The sequence below is a fragment of the Pyrus communis genome, chromosome 15, assembly GCF_963583255.1.
Source record: "Pyrus communis chromosome 15, drPyrComm1.1, whole genome shotgun sequence".
Classification (NCBI taxonomy): Eukaryota; Viridiplantae; Streptophyta; class Magnoliopsida; order Rosales; family Rosaceae; genus Pyrus; species Pyrus communis.
In genome coordinates, this window is record NC_084817.1 from 21,803,000 (window position 1) to 21,818,815 (window position 15,816).

Genomic DNA, 15,816 nt, shown 5'->3' on the forward strand with positions numbered 1-15,816 from the left:
TTTTACCCTAAAGAAAATTATTAAAGGGTACACTTGGCTTTGGTGGTTGGATAGATATGGCAGAATGTTTATCTAGACCAATGATGATGGTTTTGGTGAAGTTTGTAATCACGTGGGGAGTTATACACCAAAAAAACGTAACCTATATAATTTGGGGTCTTTTTCATATAAAGTCACAACATTTATGCCGTAATAAAATTGGCTTATAAAAGTTGATTCCACATCATTGACCTAGATCACGTCTAGACAAATATAAGAGTAGTTTGAATAAGTTGTTCTTTTTTAAATGAGTACGGTTTGTAGGCTAAATTTCATAAATTAAGCAATATGAAAGTTGATAATTGAATTTTGACTTAAGTCATTGATAAACGTATTTCTTCTTATTAGTAACACATTATTTGTCTACAAATTAGTCTTTCTAGCATTACTCTTCACTTTTAAAGTGTTTGGTCATGGGCAACTTACATGTGAAAAAGGCTTTTAAATTAGGCTAGGTTTTTTTTTTAAATAAATAAAATTACATATGCATGGTTCGGTGTCTATGATTGGCTTGGAATAGAAACCTCATTATATCCACAGCATGTTGAAGAAAAAAATATATAAAAAAATAGATATCAAACTTCAAAAGTAGAAGATGGGTAGTATGTTGGAGTTTTTAGTAGAAATCTCATTCTATTTCACTATCCCATGTTGCTCACCATCAGTAGTTTTTCACACTTTATAATACTTAATCCTTCTTACGGAGTGATTGGGAAGATGGACTATGAAGAGCAAATTTGGGCTTTAAAAGAACTCATCCTTTTGAAGAATTCTGAGAACATCGTTCGAAGTCAAGTTTTCCGAGGACCACAAAGTCAAGTTTTCCGATGCTGTTTTATCCGTTTAACATAGTTTCTTTTTATTCATACTATGCTAATATACTTTGTTGCAATTTATTGTTTATTATTCAAGTTTATTTCTATATACATATTTTTGTCCTTGATTGTTGATTATTATGCAGTATAGTATATTAAGGGAACTTCTATAATCCCTCTCAAATTGATAGGATTAGGGGGATAAGGTTTTTGACAAAAAAGGAGGGGTTCGTTTGTTTCATTTCCCTTTTAAATAAGAGAATCTCTCTTGCAACTAAAACATAGTTATAATGGCATCATACATTAAATAAGTATTTCACGTGCTCAAAAAATGTACCATCGTTTCTAATCCTCAGAGGATGAAAAGTGCGGTCAAATGGCTTCAACATCTTGAGAACAATAGGAACAACTAGGATCAATTGGTTGTACTTTATATAGGGATAAGAATAGTTTATTTTTTCACATATGTTAATAACATTTTAACTGCAGTTCATTCGGCCCATGTATACTAAGGGTGGGTTTGGTTCCAATCGGTTTCCTTTTTTTTTTTTGGTCAAAACCGAAAACCAAATTGAAATTACTATTTTGGTCAGTTAGGTTTTTTTTTTTTTTTTTTTTCTCGATATTTATTTGGTTTGGATAATTTTGATTGGCTTTTCTAGTTCGATATGAGTTCGGTTCAATTGCTTTTATTTGAAATTTATTTTTTAAAATGAATCTGAAACCAATCCAACAAGAAGGCAAACATTTTAAACCATTCTCTGACTTACTGGCTACATTTAATTCAATCCAACAACAAACATTTTATTCTAGGAGGGAAGACCTGCATACAATCCAAGGTCTAAATCCAAACTTGGTCAGCTGGTCTATACCAGCGCATATATACCTATCTGAACCACCAAAACCAAACCAACCAATTTTGATTCGGTTCGGTTTTTTACGGTTTAGTTCTGCATTTGGTTCGGTTTTTCAGTTTTTTAAACCAACCCCTATTGTGTAGGGTACAACAGTGAACGAAGCGTAAAACTTTTCCAGCCTCTTTAGTCCGGAACCCTCCCAAACCTTGGACAACACAATAAAAACAATCCAACTGTAGTAGTACAGACAGATCCGGTGTACCAAGCGAGCTCTAGCGTTCAAGCTTTGCGGTAAACTTAAGTAGTGGCTTCAAGAAATGGATAATCAGTGTAACCAACGACCGGATCAGATATGTAGAATGTCTCTCTTTTGTACTTGTTTAGAGGAGCGTTAAGCTCAAATCTCTTTGGTAAGTCTGGATTCGCCAAGAAAATACGACCATAAGCAATAAGATCTGCACGACCCTCGGCCACAGCATTGTTCCCATCTTCCCGGTCGTAACCACCCGCAGCAATGAAGGTACCGCGGAAAGCCTTTCTCATGGGAAGAAGACTGTCGGGAGTTTCCTATTTTTCTCCAACCGTCTTCATTCTCGGCTCAACCATGTGGCAGTACGCCATTCCATATTTGTTCAAGGCATTGGCCATATGGAGGCCTAATTCTTTTGGATTTGAATCCCCTGAGTCCATATAGTCCTCAAATGGAGATAATCTAATTCCAACTTTATCTGCTCCTATTTCGTTAACAATAGCTTCAACAACTTCCAGTGGAAAGCGGCAACAATTTTCTAGAGATCCACCATATTGGTCTGTTCGATCATTCACATGATCCTTCATGAACTGATCAAGAAGGTAGCCATGCGCCCCATGAATTTCAACTCCATCGAAGCCTATATAGCAGATAAACAATTTCAGCATACCAATGGTATTAGAATCTTAAGCATTGTCGCTGAGTTCCCAAGTAAATAATGGTTAGTTAACATGCAGTTCAAAGAACAGGTGTGAGGGGGCTTGCAGCTCTGATGGCAGTGAGCTTTTTACTCCATCCTGAAGGCCAGAGTTTGAAATTTGAATCCCCCTCCCATATCTTACTACATTTCTCTGATCAAATATGGTTTGTTTTGCATAAGTTTGAAGCAAATTGAGTTGTTGTAAAATCTATTTCTTATTAAACGTGAAGACAAATTACCAGCTTCAATAGAATTCTTCGCACCAAGTCTAAAATCATTGACAACTTGTGCAATTTCATCGGTCCTTAATAGTCCTGGAGGTGTGAATTCAGAAACATCAATGTCATTTAATCTTATTGGCTTGTCAGTGGAAGATATTGGAGCTTGCCCATTTGGTTGATAACCTGTAAACAAGGAGAGATAGAATCACAACTTGAAGTCTAAAGAAAGTAACCAGCATCCACAGCAGCATACTCTTTCGACTTGGAATCCCTTGTTGCGAATTATTATACAATTAAGAGTTGCACCATTTTTTCAAAGAAAAAAATATAAGCAGAGAAGTGTCAGGATAATCACTCGCTCGTTCTGATGCGTACACCATTATGTTATACATCAAACTTCGTCAACGGTTTATTAATTATTCACTCATGTTGACAAAGCATTCCATGGTAAAACCGTAAAAGTGAGAAACGCACCGGTATTAGAAACCCTCCCAGCATGCCAAATCTGGCAGAAGAAAACGCCACCTTTGGCATGAACAGCGTCAACAATGGGTCTCCATGCTTCAACTTGCTCCCTTGTCCATATACCAGGTGTGTTCGCGGGTACCTTCGAATATTAAAGAAACAAGAATGTCATCAAACTTTGAAACGAAAGAAGCACCCCCAAATGTATGTTAGTCTATAAAGCTACTCTTGTTAAATTACCCTAGAGCTGTGCTGGAAACTGCAGTGGCTTCAGCTATGAGAAGACCCCCGTTCGACGTTCTCTGAGAGTAATATCAGATAGCATGTGGTTGAGCAACATTGTTGTATGATCTCTGTCTGGTCAATGGTGCTGAAACAATTTTGGCAAGGAATAACAAAATTGTCAATCATACAAAGTAATGCAAGACAGAATGTGACTGGGGAACTTTATCCGTTTACCGTATGCTAACGGTGAGAACACAATTCTAAAGAAGAAAACCAAATAATAAATCATAAACACAAGCAACAAACATAGTTTACTAACGCTCGTTTGGTAACAGTTTCGCCCTTTAGTTTTTGTTTCTTAGTTAAAAAGGAGAAACGAAGGAGAAAGAAGGAATTAAGAAAAACGAAGGAAAATGTGTGAAATCAAAAGCCGAATTGTAAACTATTTGAATTTGTACTATTTTATATCAACAATTAATTAATTAATGAAGTTACTTAAACTCTTTTGTGTTTATTTTAGTGTGTAAAATTTGTATTATTTTATAAACAAAGATACAGTTACAAGAATACGGTTTGGCTCCTTCCCTGCAAGAAATCATTCTTTTTACTTGTAAATCATAGTTGAAAACATATCCATGAATAAACTACACAGTGCACTAAACTTGATTATAGGTAATTAGTAATTTCATCTTTTTTTTACTTCTTGTTAGCCAATAGCCATCTGCAAACCCGGTGTAGCCAAATTGGCTAGTTACTCTCTGTACTCAAGTTCGGATCTTTTTCTCATAATTTACATTAAATTAAATTATCACTTGAATTAAATTAAATAAAATGGTAGGTCCAAACTATCATAAGAAGCCCGACATAGAAATTTAGAAAAATAAACAAATACGATTTGGAAAGTTCTAGGTACCTATGAGAAAGTTTCCCAATTTGTAGGGAGTAAGGAGAGGAATTGTGGGAGGTGCTGGTTGAGCAGCAAAAATCAGAATTCAAGTGCCACCTGATCTTGCACTTGGCCCTTTTTACTGGATTCTGGAATGAATGAATACAAAGACTCAGTAGGGGCTTAAAAGTCAGCCCCGCAACTCCCCTCCAAAAATATCAGACCGTCCCACATCGCCCTTCTCCTTTTATGGAGTGGAAGTGGTGGTGGAAAAGAACTTACGTGGAATATGGGTGGAATCCTACCACATGTCCATTTGGACGTTAGCTTTTTTATAACGGAAACGTGAGGATTTGAATCGATTATTGATTAGGTTAATATCTCAGCAAATAGATGATTTGATCGTTTAGTTTTTAAGATCATACATAAATAGATGAAATATATTTTTCAATTAATTAATGAAATTGTGCAGGTTATTAAAATATAATTGTTATTAGCATTCTAAAATACTCATCATAACTATATTTTTCTTCTTTAATTATAGAAAAACTCATTCGTGCTCCTTAGCTGGTAGAACTACTTTGATTCAATCCGTCATGTCATCTATGCCAGTTTATGTCATGCAAACTGTTAAGTTACTAGTCACAAATGCAAACGATGAACTCGGCTCTTCTTGCAAAGAATGCTTGGAGAACGTTGCAGAACGATGCTATGATTTGGACTCATATTTTTAGGGATTGCGCTATTGCTTATAAGGCATGGCAAAGCCTATTCGTCCCTCCTTTTTATGGACCCATAGACTTCTCTATTTTGATCCGTAAGAACATGACATAAAAAATTGTTATTTGTGATTTTCGAAATGCGGTTGGTGCTTGCTATCATGTTGGTTTATTTGGCATTGGCGAAATAAGAGTATTTTTTATCGAGATTTTGTTATTCCAAGCAACCCCAAAGCTTTTATTATGCGCTACTGGTTGTGAATAGCTTCAGGTTAATTTGGCTACTACTCAACAAACCTCCAGAACTCTTACTTTCCTTCCTCCATTGGGATCCCCCTCCAGATGATTGGCTTAAACTGAATGTGGATGGGTGTAGGAAAGGACCACTTAATTTTACTAGAGTTGGTGATGTGATTAGGAATTCATGTGGTGCTTGGCAAGCAAGACTCTTTTTATAGAGAGAGAGAGAGAGAGAGAGAGAGAGAGAGAGATAGAGTTGGAGGACCATGTCCCATTCCTTGAGCTCTCTTACCTCCTCTCAAGTTATCGAGCTCTTCTTCTCTAAATTTCTTTAGGGGCCGTGATGTATTACCTAAAAGATATGTCTGCACAAAGTACATGAATCAATTTGCTACTATTTGCACTAATTATCGCGAATTGGCAAGCAATTGGAAGGACGGTCATTTAGTATTTTTCTCATGAGATACAACTAAATGAGTAGGTCGTTGCGAAAATTTACAGTGATTCTTAAATTGGATTTGAAGTTAGAACTGCATGCTTTCATCCCACAATTTGTTTACCTTGTTAGCAAAGAAAACACGGTCATTTTGTACTTTTTAGCATGGTAGATTCATGAAATGCAAAGTAGACTCGTGTCAGGAACATCTTCACGTGTGACAGATTTCAAGTAGAACTCACTATGATACTCATTTCTAATTATGAATGTCTCGGGACTTCAATCTTCGTATCCCAGTCGAAAGTTGTTGGAACGAGAAACTTGCAAAAGACTGCTCGAACTTACAAAGCAACAAGGGAGAATTCTTATTAAGCAAAGCAAACTTCATGGCTATTAAATAGCCTTACATTTGAACAAGAAAATGAAACAAACTACTTCCCACGATCACCGGACCTACGATCGTGGTGGAGACTATGTCAAAACAGAAACATGCAGCATGTCCCTCAAGTATAGGGATTATTGATTCCTAAGAGATAAAACAACCCTAAAAACTAGGAACCCTAGCTGTAAACCCTTATCAGATAACGGCTAGAAGTTTTAAACAATTCTAACATCCTTCCTTAAACTGAATACCACAGCTATTCAGTTTACTCCTGAAGCTTGCAAACACCCAGTAATCCCCGCAACTTCAGAAACAAGTCGACCTTTAACAGTTTCGTGAAAATATCTGCAACTTGTTCCAAAGAAGAGCAGTGCACCAATTCTAAAACTCCATCCTTGACCAAATTTGAAAATGGAACCTTACATCAATATGTTTGCTTCGACCATGCAACACAGGATTTCTTGATAGTTTGATAGTCGAAATATTATCACAATACACCACGGTTGGACTACGTTGCTCATGGTTAAGACTCTTCACAATTCTTCTTAACCAGACCACCTGGCATGCACTTGATGCTGCTGCTATGAATTCTACCTCAGTAGTGGATAAAGTAACAACTGGCTGTTTTTTTTATGACCAAGAGACTGCGCCCATATTCACCATAAATACGTAACCTGAGTTGCTCTTCCTATCATCTTGATCACCCGCGTAATCACTATCGGTGTACCCAATCAACTCCTCAGTTCCTCCCTTCTTGTAGAATATCCCCAAATCAGTAGTTCCTTTAACATATCTGAGAGCTCTTTTTGCCGTCTGCATGTGAACTTCAGTTGGACGCTCCATGTATCGGCTAATCAAACTTACAACAAACATTAGGTCAGGGCCTGTAGCTGTTAGGTACATGAGACTTCCTACCATCTGTTTGTAAACAATGCCATCAACCTTTATTCTTCCTTCATCTTTTGTAAGTTTGTAACTAGGAACAATGGGATTTAGTACTGAGTTGCATTGATCCATGTTAAACCTTTCCAATATCTCTTGAGCATACTTTCTTTGACTAATAAAGATTCCTCCAGAACCTTGTATTACTTCAATACCAAGAAAGTATCTCATTTTCCCGAGATCGGTCATGTCGAACTCCACCTTCATAGATTTCTTAAATTGTTCAAACATCATCTTATCATTTCCAGTAAAAATGAGATCATCGACGTAAAGACATACTATCAAGATCTTACCTTCTTCTGTAGTTTTGATGAACAATGTGTGCTCAAAAGGACATTTGTTGAAACCTTCCTTGATGAAATACAACTCTATACGACTGTACCAGGCTCGGGGAGCCTACTTGAGTCCATATAGAGCCTTCTTCAGTTGATACACTTTCGTCTCCTGCCTCTTCTGTTCATACCCACGTGGTTGATCAACAAATACTTCCTCATCTAACTCCCCATGCAGAAATGCGGACTTGACATCAAGCTGATAAATGTCCCAGTTCTTTTCCGCAGCAAGCGAGATTACTATGCTAATGGTGTCTAGACGAGCAACTGGTGCGAAGACTTCTGCATAGTCGATCCCATATTGTTGGCAATAACCTTTAGCGACTAGTCGAGCTTTATGTTTATCTATTTCTCCATTTTCGTTAAGTTTCGTCTTGAATACCCATTTTACTCCGATAGTTTTCCCTCCAGGTGGTAGCTCGACTAATTCCCACGTACTGTTCTTCTCGATTGCCCGTATTTCTTGATCCATGGCCTGTCTCCATATTTCGGACGTCACTGCTTCTTCAAAGGTTATGGGATCTTGATCAGTAAATAGTGCCAATTGAGCCATACCCTTATTCTCCTCATCGGATAAGCCCTAACCTGTTTCGCAGTCCTTCATAAAAGTTGGTGGTTTTGAGTTCGTCCTGTGAAAGGTGAGGCTTCATCAACTTGGCTGTCTTCTTCAACTATTGATTCACCATGATCAGATTCAATTTCAATTTCTTCATTACTTTCAACCTCAGGATGACTTGTCATCTAAGTGCCATTTTCTTCATCAATATCCCATTCGAGATCTGTCATAATAACTCCTTGTGATTGTCATCCCAAACCCACTGTTTGTCTTCTTCGAACACTACATCTCGGCTTATGATTATTTTCTGTGAGACAGGATCAAATAATCGATAAGCTTTAGACTCTTCACTCACCCTAAGCAATACGCATTTACAGCTCTTGGCATTGAGCTTCACTCTTTTATTGTCAGGTATGTGAGCATGAGCAATGCAGCCAAAGATTCTGAAGTGGTCCACGGATGGTTTATGTCCATTCCATGCCTCTTCAGGTGTCTTGTTTTTCACGGCAAGAGTGGGGCATCGGTTCAACACATGCACTGCCTAGTTAACTCCTTCTGGCCAGAAAGTTTTTGGAACTTGCTTGGCTGATAACATACTTCACACCATGTTCATGATGGTGCAATTCTTTCATTCTGCTACACCGTTCTGTTGGGGAGTATATGCTGCGGTTAATTGCCTGTGGACTCCATTCTCTTGGCAAAAATTTGTAAATTCGTGTGAAGTGAACTCCCCTCCTCGATTTGTTCTTAAGCTTTTTATTGATGTCCCAATTTCCTTCTCTACCCTTGCTTTGTAGGATTTGAACGTGCCAAATGCTTCGGACTTCTTTACCAAAAAATAAACCTATGTTTTTCTGCTGAAATCATCTATAAAGGTGATAAGATACCTCTTTTTGCTGTTTGATGTAGGATTAATTGGCCCGCATATGTCCGCATGCACTAGTTGTAGTACCTCGGAAGCTCTCCATGTGCTTTCTCTGGGAAAATGATCTCTGTGTTGTCTCCCCACCAAACAGTCTTCACATACCCTTTGAGAGGCAGTGAACTGAGGCATTCTTTCCACCATATGCTTCTGTTGAAGTATTCTAAGCCCATTCCAGCTAAGATGCCCATAACGACAGTGCCAAAGTCGTGCTTGATCAGTGGTTTGAGACGAGAAACATCTTTGATCCTTTGGTGGACCTCGAGCTGATATTGCAAACATTCGATTAGAACTCATCTTGGTCTCCATGATTAGACCTTTCTCCGAGTGAAAGATTTTGCACCTTCCATGTTGGATAAGTACTGAGAGTCCCTTCTTTTGTAATTGAACAATGCTTAACAGGTTGTTCTTCAAATCTGGCACATAGAACACACTGGTGATCACGTGTATCATACCATTTACCTCCATTAGAACGTTTCCCTTGCCTTGGACAGTCAAGCTGGAATTATTTCCAAGCTTCACTAATTCTTTGAAGCTGCTATCAAACTCACTAAATAGGTCCCTCTTGCCACACATGTGATTGCTGCATCCAGAATCAATGAACCATGTGTGCTCCGTTGTTGCCTCATTGAACTCCACAAGTGTCATCAACAAAATCTCTTCTTTTGTCTCCACATAGTTTGCCTTCTCCTCCTTAGGTTTCTTTGGACACTCCCACTGAAAATGCCCTAATTCATGGCAGTGACAGCATTCCAGGGTTGACTTGTCTAGCCTTCCCCGTCCTCTTCCTCTTCCTCGATAGGTTCCTCATCCTCGTCCTCCTTGCTGGATTCCATGAGTAGCCTGAAGAGCATGTTCATCCTCCTGATGTCGACTCATCCTTTGCTCATGCACCAAAAGACTGCTCTGGAGTTCGTCGATAGACATGACATCTAGGTCATTCGATTCTTCAATCGAACAGACAACATAGTCGAACTTCGTTGTCATGGATCTCAGGATTTTCTCAATGATCACCACGCCGTCCATCCTTTCTCCGTGAGTCCGCATCTTGTTAGCTATGGCAAGAGTTCTGCCAAAATAACCATTGACTGTTTCTCCATTCTTCATGTGCAGCACCTCGAACTCCTTGCGAAGAGCCTGCAGTTGTGCACGTTTTACACGTGCAGTTCCTTGATACTTTTGTTTCAAGGAATCCCATATATCCTTTGCTGTGTCTTTCTTCAGAATGGCCTCCAAAATGGACCGATCTATAGCTTGGAACAAATAGTTCTTGGCCTTCAAGTCTTTCAGCTTTAGTTCATCCAAGATCTTCTTCTGTGCTTCCCCAGTTTACAATCCTCCTGCTGCTACAATGATCCCAATCTCCACCAAGTTCCAATACTCTTTGGAATGAAGGAAGGCCTCCATAAGCATACTCCAGTGGTCATAGTGTCCATCAAGCTTGGGAATAGCTGGTTGTACGAAACTATTCTCAGACGCCATGGTTGTATCTCTCCGCTTAGGTTGCAGGCTCTCGATCAGGCCCCGGAGTGGGGCTCTGATACCATATGTTGGAACCAGAAACTTGCAAAGGACTGCTGTAATGCAAAGTTCGAGAGTTTACAAAGCAACAAGGGAGAATTCTTATTAAGAAAGAAAACTTCATGGCTATTAAATAGCCTTACATTTGAACAAGAAAATGAAACAACTACTTCCCACGATCACCGGACCTACGATCGTGGTGGAGACTACGTCAAAACAGAAACATGCAGCATGTCCCTCAAGTATAGGGATTATTGATTCCTAAGAGATAAAACAACCCAAAAAACTAAGAACCCTAGTTGTAAACCCTTATCAGATAACGGCTAGAAGTTTTAAACAATTCTAACAAAAGTAACATCAGATGGAGAGTTCTGTGCTGTTGAGAGAGTGACCCAGTTTCTACAAAAAAAGAGATCGAAATCAAAAGGTAATTGGACCAAGGCATAAACTCAATTGAATACAATATGAGTTTGATTTATTCCTAACCTTTACCAACCTGAATAACGTGAACAAACTTAGACCGTCGGATGAATCTGACGGGTGTTAAAGGAACCCCCATATAGAAGCCCATCACTGTAGCCCCGCGCGCCCAGGTCCAGAACGCAAACCCTTTTCCCTCTCACTGCGTCTCTGTTCCGTCTGATTTGTATCATTTTCTCCATCTCTTCCCTGTCCGACTTCCGTTTACAACCTTCATATAAATGATTCCATGAGGCTGAGCTTCTCTTCCTTTCCAGCATACACAGCTCGACATTCTGCTAGCTCAGTCGTCTTCCTCGCGGATGTGGGGGGTGGGTGGTTGAATCAGTTCAGCGCCGTTTCAAGGGAAGTCGAACGATGGCATTATTCAGGTACGTCTCCTCGCAAAACCGAAAGTACCCACCTTTAGTCTTGTCTCTCTCTCGCTCTTTCTGCTCAGAAAGCGGCAGCTCAACCACCGCCGCCGACGTCGAGACCGTTTATCGCATACTCAGTTGCCCCACTGGTTCCAAAAACTTGAAACAGGCATTGAATTCGAGTGGGGTTTTTCTCTCCAATGATTTGATTGATAAGGTTCTCAAACGGATTCGGTTCAGCCATGGAAACCCTTCACAGGCATTGGAATTTTTCAATTACACCGGCAACAGAAGAGGGTTTTACCACACTCAGTTTTCCTTGGACACAATGCTTTACATTCTAGGACGAAGTCGAATGTTCGACAAAACTTGGGAGGTCTTAGTTGACACTAAGTATAAGGATCGAAATTTGATAACCCCGCGCACTGTAATGGTTGTGTTAGCTAGAATCGCTAAGGTTTGCTCCGTTAGGCAAACCGTTGAGTCTTTTAGGAAGTTCAAGAAGCTCGTGCCTGAATTCGATACAATGTGTTTCAATTCCTTGTTGAGGACTCTTTGTCAGGAGAAGAGTATGGCGGATGCTAGGAATGTGTATCACAGTCTCAAGCATAATTTTAAGCCGAATTTGCAGACTTTCAATATATTGCTGTCCGGGTGGAAGACATCCGAGGAAGCTGAGGGGTTCTTTGAGGAGATGAGGGAGATGGGTGTGAAACCTGATGTCGTTTCCTACAATTGTTTGGTTGATGTTTATTGTAAGAATAGAGAAGTAGACAAGGCGTTTAAGATTGTAGAGGAAATGCGAGAACGGGATATATCACCTGATGTGATCACCTATACTAGTATCATTGGTGGATTGGGGTTGGTTGGTCAGCCAGATAAAGCCAGAGATATATTGAAGGAAATGACGGAGTATGGTTGCTACCCAGATGCTGCTGCATACAATGCGGCCATTAGGAATTTTTGCATCGCGAAGAGGCTTGGCGATGCTTATGGGTTGATGGATGCAATGGCAAGTAAGGGTTTGAGTCCGAATGCAACTACTTACAATTTGTTCTTCAGGGTTTTCTTCTGGTCAAATGACTTACAAAGCTCTTGGAGTTTGTATGGGAGAATGATGCATGCTGGGTGCTTACCAAGTACACAGTCTTGTATGTTCCTGATTAGGTTGTTTCAGAGACAGGAAAAGGTGGATATGGCATTGCGGCTGTGGAATGATATGATTGAGAAGGGTTTTGGTTCTTATATATTGGTATCTGATGTGCTGTTTGATTTGCTTTGTGATTTGGGAAAACTAGTGGAAGCAGAGAGGTGCTTCTTGCAGATGGTTGAAAAGGGGCAAAAGCCTAGTAGTGTTTCCTTCAGAAGGATCAAGGTGCTTATGGAACTGGCAAACAAGCATGAGGCCCTCAAGAACTTGACCGAGAAAATGGCAGTGTTCGGTACTTCAATCCATCTTCCTGAGAATTCAAAGAGCTCAATGAATACTTCGCGTTTACAGTCACATCTGATATAAAAGTATGTGGGTAACTAAGCATGATTTGGGTTCGGTGTTATATTGATGCAGAAATGTTTCTGATTGATTTATCAAAAAAGGTGATTTACATGATTGGGATACAGAGGCTTGCCCTGGGAAGTAACAAGGGCGAAGAATGTGGATTAGGCATTCGTACTTTTTTGTTTGCTTGGGCCTTGTCCAGGTACATTTGTGTAATGTCTGTTATTCATTAGCTACTGTACGCAGAAGGTGGATTGTGAAGGTATTTTTTTGTCCGAAAGGAGTAAAGCTGCCAGTTTATAGCCTGTTTATGCTGCAATTTTCTTACTTAGTAAAGAAGTCGGTTGCACAATGTTACCTGTCTGAAAAATAAGCCCTTTCATCCAATAGAGAATTGGTTTTACAGAGGTGCGATGTAGGATATAATAAATCCGCATCTGGATATATAACTTGGTTTTTAGCCAAATGCAAACAAGTCCTTAAAATATATATGCCACAGATACAACCCAGGACCACCAAAACATCTGTTCTTTCAAGCCTAAAAGAGGCCTAAAACTGCTCTCTTTCTTTTGCAATGGGCGTACGACCATTTCTCCGGCAAAATCGTGACCCATATCATTACAAGGACGCAAGGTTGAAGAGAATCCTATTACTATTTACGATGAAGAGGATGCATAAAAAGCTTGGCGGTGGAGGAGATAGATTAAATAATGTAGGTAATGATTTCTTATCAAATTGGAGTAGCTCCAGATGGTTTTGATTTAGTTTAATTTTGAGTTTGGCTGCTGCATTCTGAAGTTGAAGTTGATCGAGGCTGAGCGGTTCAAGTTGGAACATTTCAGTGAATATTAATAGATCCTGGGACTAGGTTTGTCTAGACAGGTGAGGATTTGATATTATTGCTGGTTCGGTTCTGTTTTGATGTTTTCTTTCCGGCTGTTGCACAGTTGCACTCATTAGGCTAGCAGCATTCATCAGTTTTAAGGGTTTGCTGTTGATTTTAAAATTTTCCATCATTCACTCCTTAAATTTCAATTCTGTCAATTAGAGGATGATCTATGTAAATATTTAATTGGGTAATGGTTCCTTTCTTTCGTTGTCTACATTTTGGTCCATGATCTTATTAAAAAATTGAAAATTTGCAGTAAATATATTAAGTTCTTATGACACTAGCTGTTAGAACTTAGAAGTACTGTAAGTCGTAGAGAAAATGGAAACTCTAGGCTTGTTGAAGAAGGTTTATCTGAGATCCAGCTAGCTAGTCAGTTAACATGCAGACGAAAAAAAATGGTGGTCCTGATGTCCCTGATTTATTGTTAGAGATTCACATGGTTTTATTTCTGACTTTCGGGGTTGGTTTGGTTAAAAAGATTTGGCTTGTTTGCAGATATTTAGAGGAGATGGGAAAGATGACAGTGGAAATCCCGTTGACTCTGGTAAGCCTTCCCTTCTCCCTCTCCAGTGTTTTCCCTTTATGGTGGAATGAGTTTCTTATCTTCTGCACACTTTGAAATTGTCCTTTTAACATGGAAACTATTTTGTTCATGCTGTTTTTGTGGATAAGTATTGATTGAAATGCATGATTTGTCTTTTGGCCAATGATTTTGATTATGTAACGAGAGATTATGCCATCGTCCAGTTACTGGAAACTGAATTTTTTGTGGCAACACTTTGGTCTATTCATGCATCCCTTAACCTGCTGTCGCTTTTGCCCCGCCTGCCTTATGAATCCTAACCCCATATTGCTTTCATTACATATCCACCATCATCTTTGCCACATAACAAGTATTTATCTTTCTGGTTTTTGGTTTGTCTATCACTAACTTGCCACAACTGGCAGATAACAGATCACTTCTCTGCGCACGATATATTCAATTTAGTGGACTATCATCTTAAAATCATAGTTGAGTTTTTCATGCTTGATTTCCTCAATAGTAATCTCAGCGAAACCTGCATTTATCTGTGTCATAATGTAATTAACATGATTTAGTTGAAATCCTAACTTTGGGGAGATAGTAAGGACTCGCCGACTCTGGATGTTTAGGCACGAGCAGTCATTCCTCCGGCATGTGCAGCGGAATGCCAGAGGCACCTTCAGACGAAAGTATGAGACATAGGAGATCTACATGTGAGCTGCCTGGTCCTCTGTCCCATTCGCTATGAGTCATTTTCTAAAACTGCTCTTCTGTGATGATTGAAGCAGTACAAAAGCTCAGTGAGACAACTTTCCGCATGTCTGAGTCGCCGAGGCACTTGTACCTGCATCCATTGGGAGCGGACGAGACAGTACGTACTTAGGACCTGACGGAGCAAGCAATGCCCCGTGCCCTTCATGGATTGATGGGCGGCATCAGCCAACCGGTGATTTCCGTCTTCCTGAATTGGGAGAGCAAGGCTAGATGGGAAACTTGACCCATATTAACAGATATATGTATTTATTTTTTATTTTTTTTTGCAAGTCTGTCGTTTAAATGTTGTGTGTTATTTATTTATTTTTATTTTTGAATCCACTAAGGGAGTGGGCTTAGCCTCACTAGGACTAGCAATAATATAGTTCAAATTCACATTTGATAAGAATCATATCTAAAATCTCTCTTACAAGTGAAGGGAATAGGAATATCACTAGACCGTATTAGTAAGTGGTTATATGTGTTTAAATTAAGGAAAAAAAAAACTCTTTCTATAATAATCCATTCAATTAATTAGGCTACAATAAAACCTCGATAATTTGGTACTTGACAAATTAATTAAATAATATTTTTGACCGGTCCCGACTTGATGATAACGTGCTAATTTAATAATTCACTAAGTTTATAAGATAATACATTATAGAAGATTTATAAAGGTTCCAAGTAATATACAGTATTTAAGAAAATAAGAAATAAGCATATAACAATAATTTATTAATTCATCAATAAATTAATTTCATTTAGCAATAGGCATATAGAGGTTTAACTCAAGATGCGATGCAATT

At 39.0% G+C, this 15,816-nt stretch overlaps 1 protein-coding gene and 1 pseudogene across 1 annotated transcript; one reads left to right on the forward strand and one right to left on the reverse strand.

Annotated features, from left to right (window-relative positions):
* Window positions 1–1,601: 1,601 nt before the first annotated feature.
* Window positions 1,602–7,411, reverse strand: LOC137717190 (putative 12-oxophytodienoate reductase-like protein 1; annotated as a pseudogene).
* Window positions 7,412–11,177: 3,766 nt separating this feature from the next.
* Window positions 11,178–13,715, forward strand: LOC137718437 (putative pentatricopeptide repeat-containing protein At1g02420). Its single transcript, XM_068457987.1, has one exon. It carries the CDS (start codon window positions 11,346–11,348, stop codon window positions 12,858–12,860), a length of 1,515 nt encoding a protein of 504 aa, XP_068314088.1. The 5' UTR covers window positions 11,178–11,345; the 3' UTR covers window positions 12,861–13,715.
* The last annotated feature ends 2,101 nt before the right edge of the window (window positions 13,716–15,816 follow it).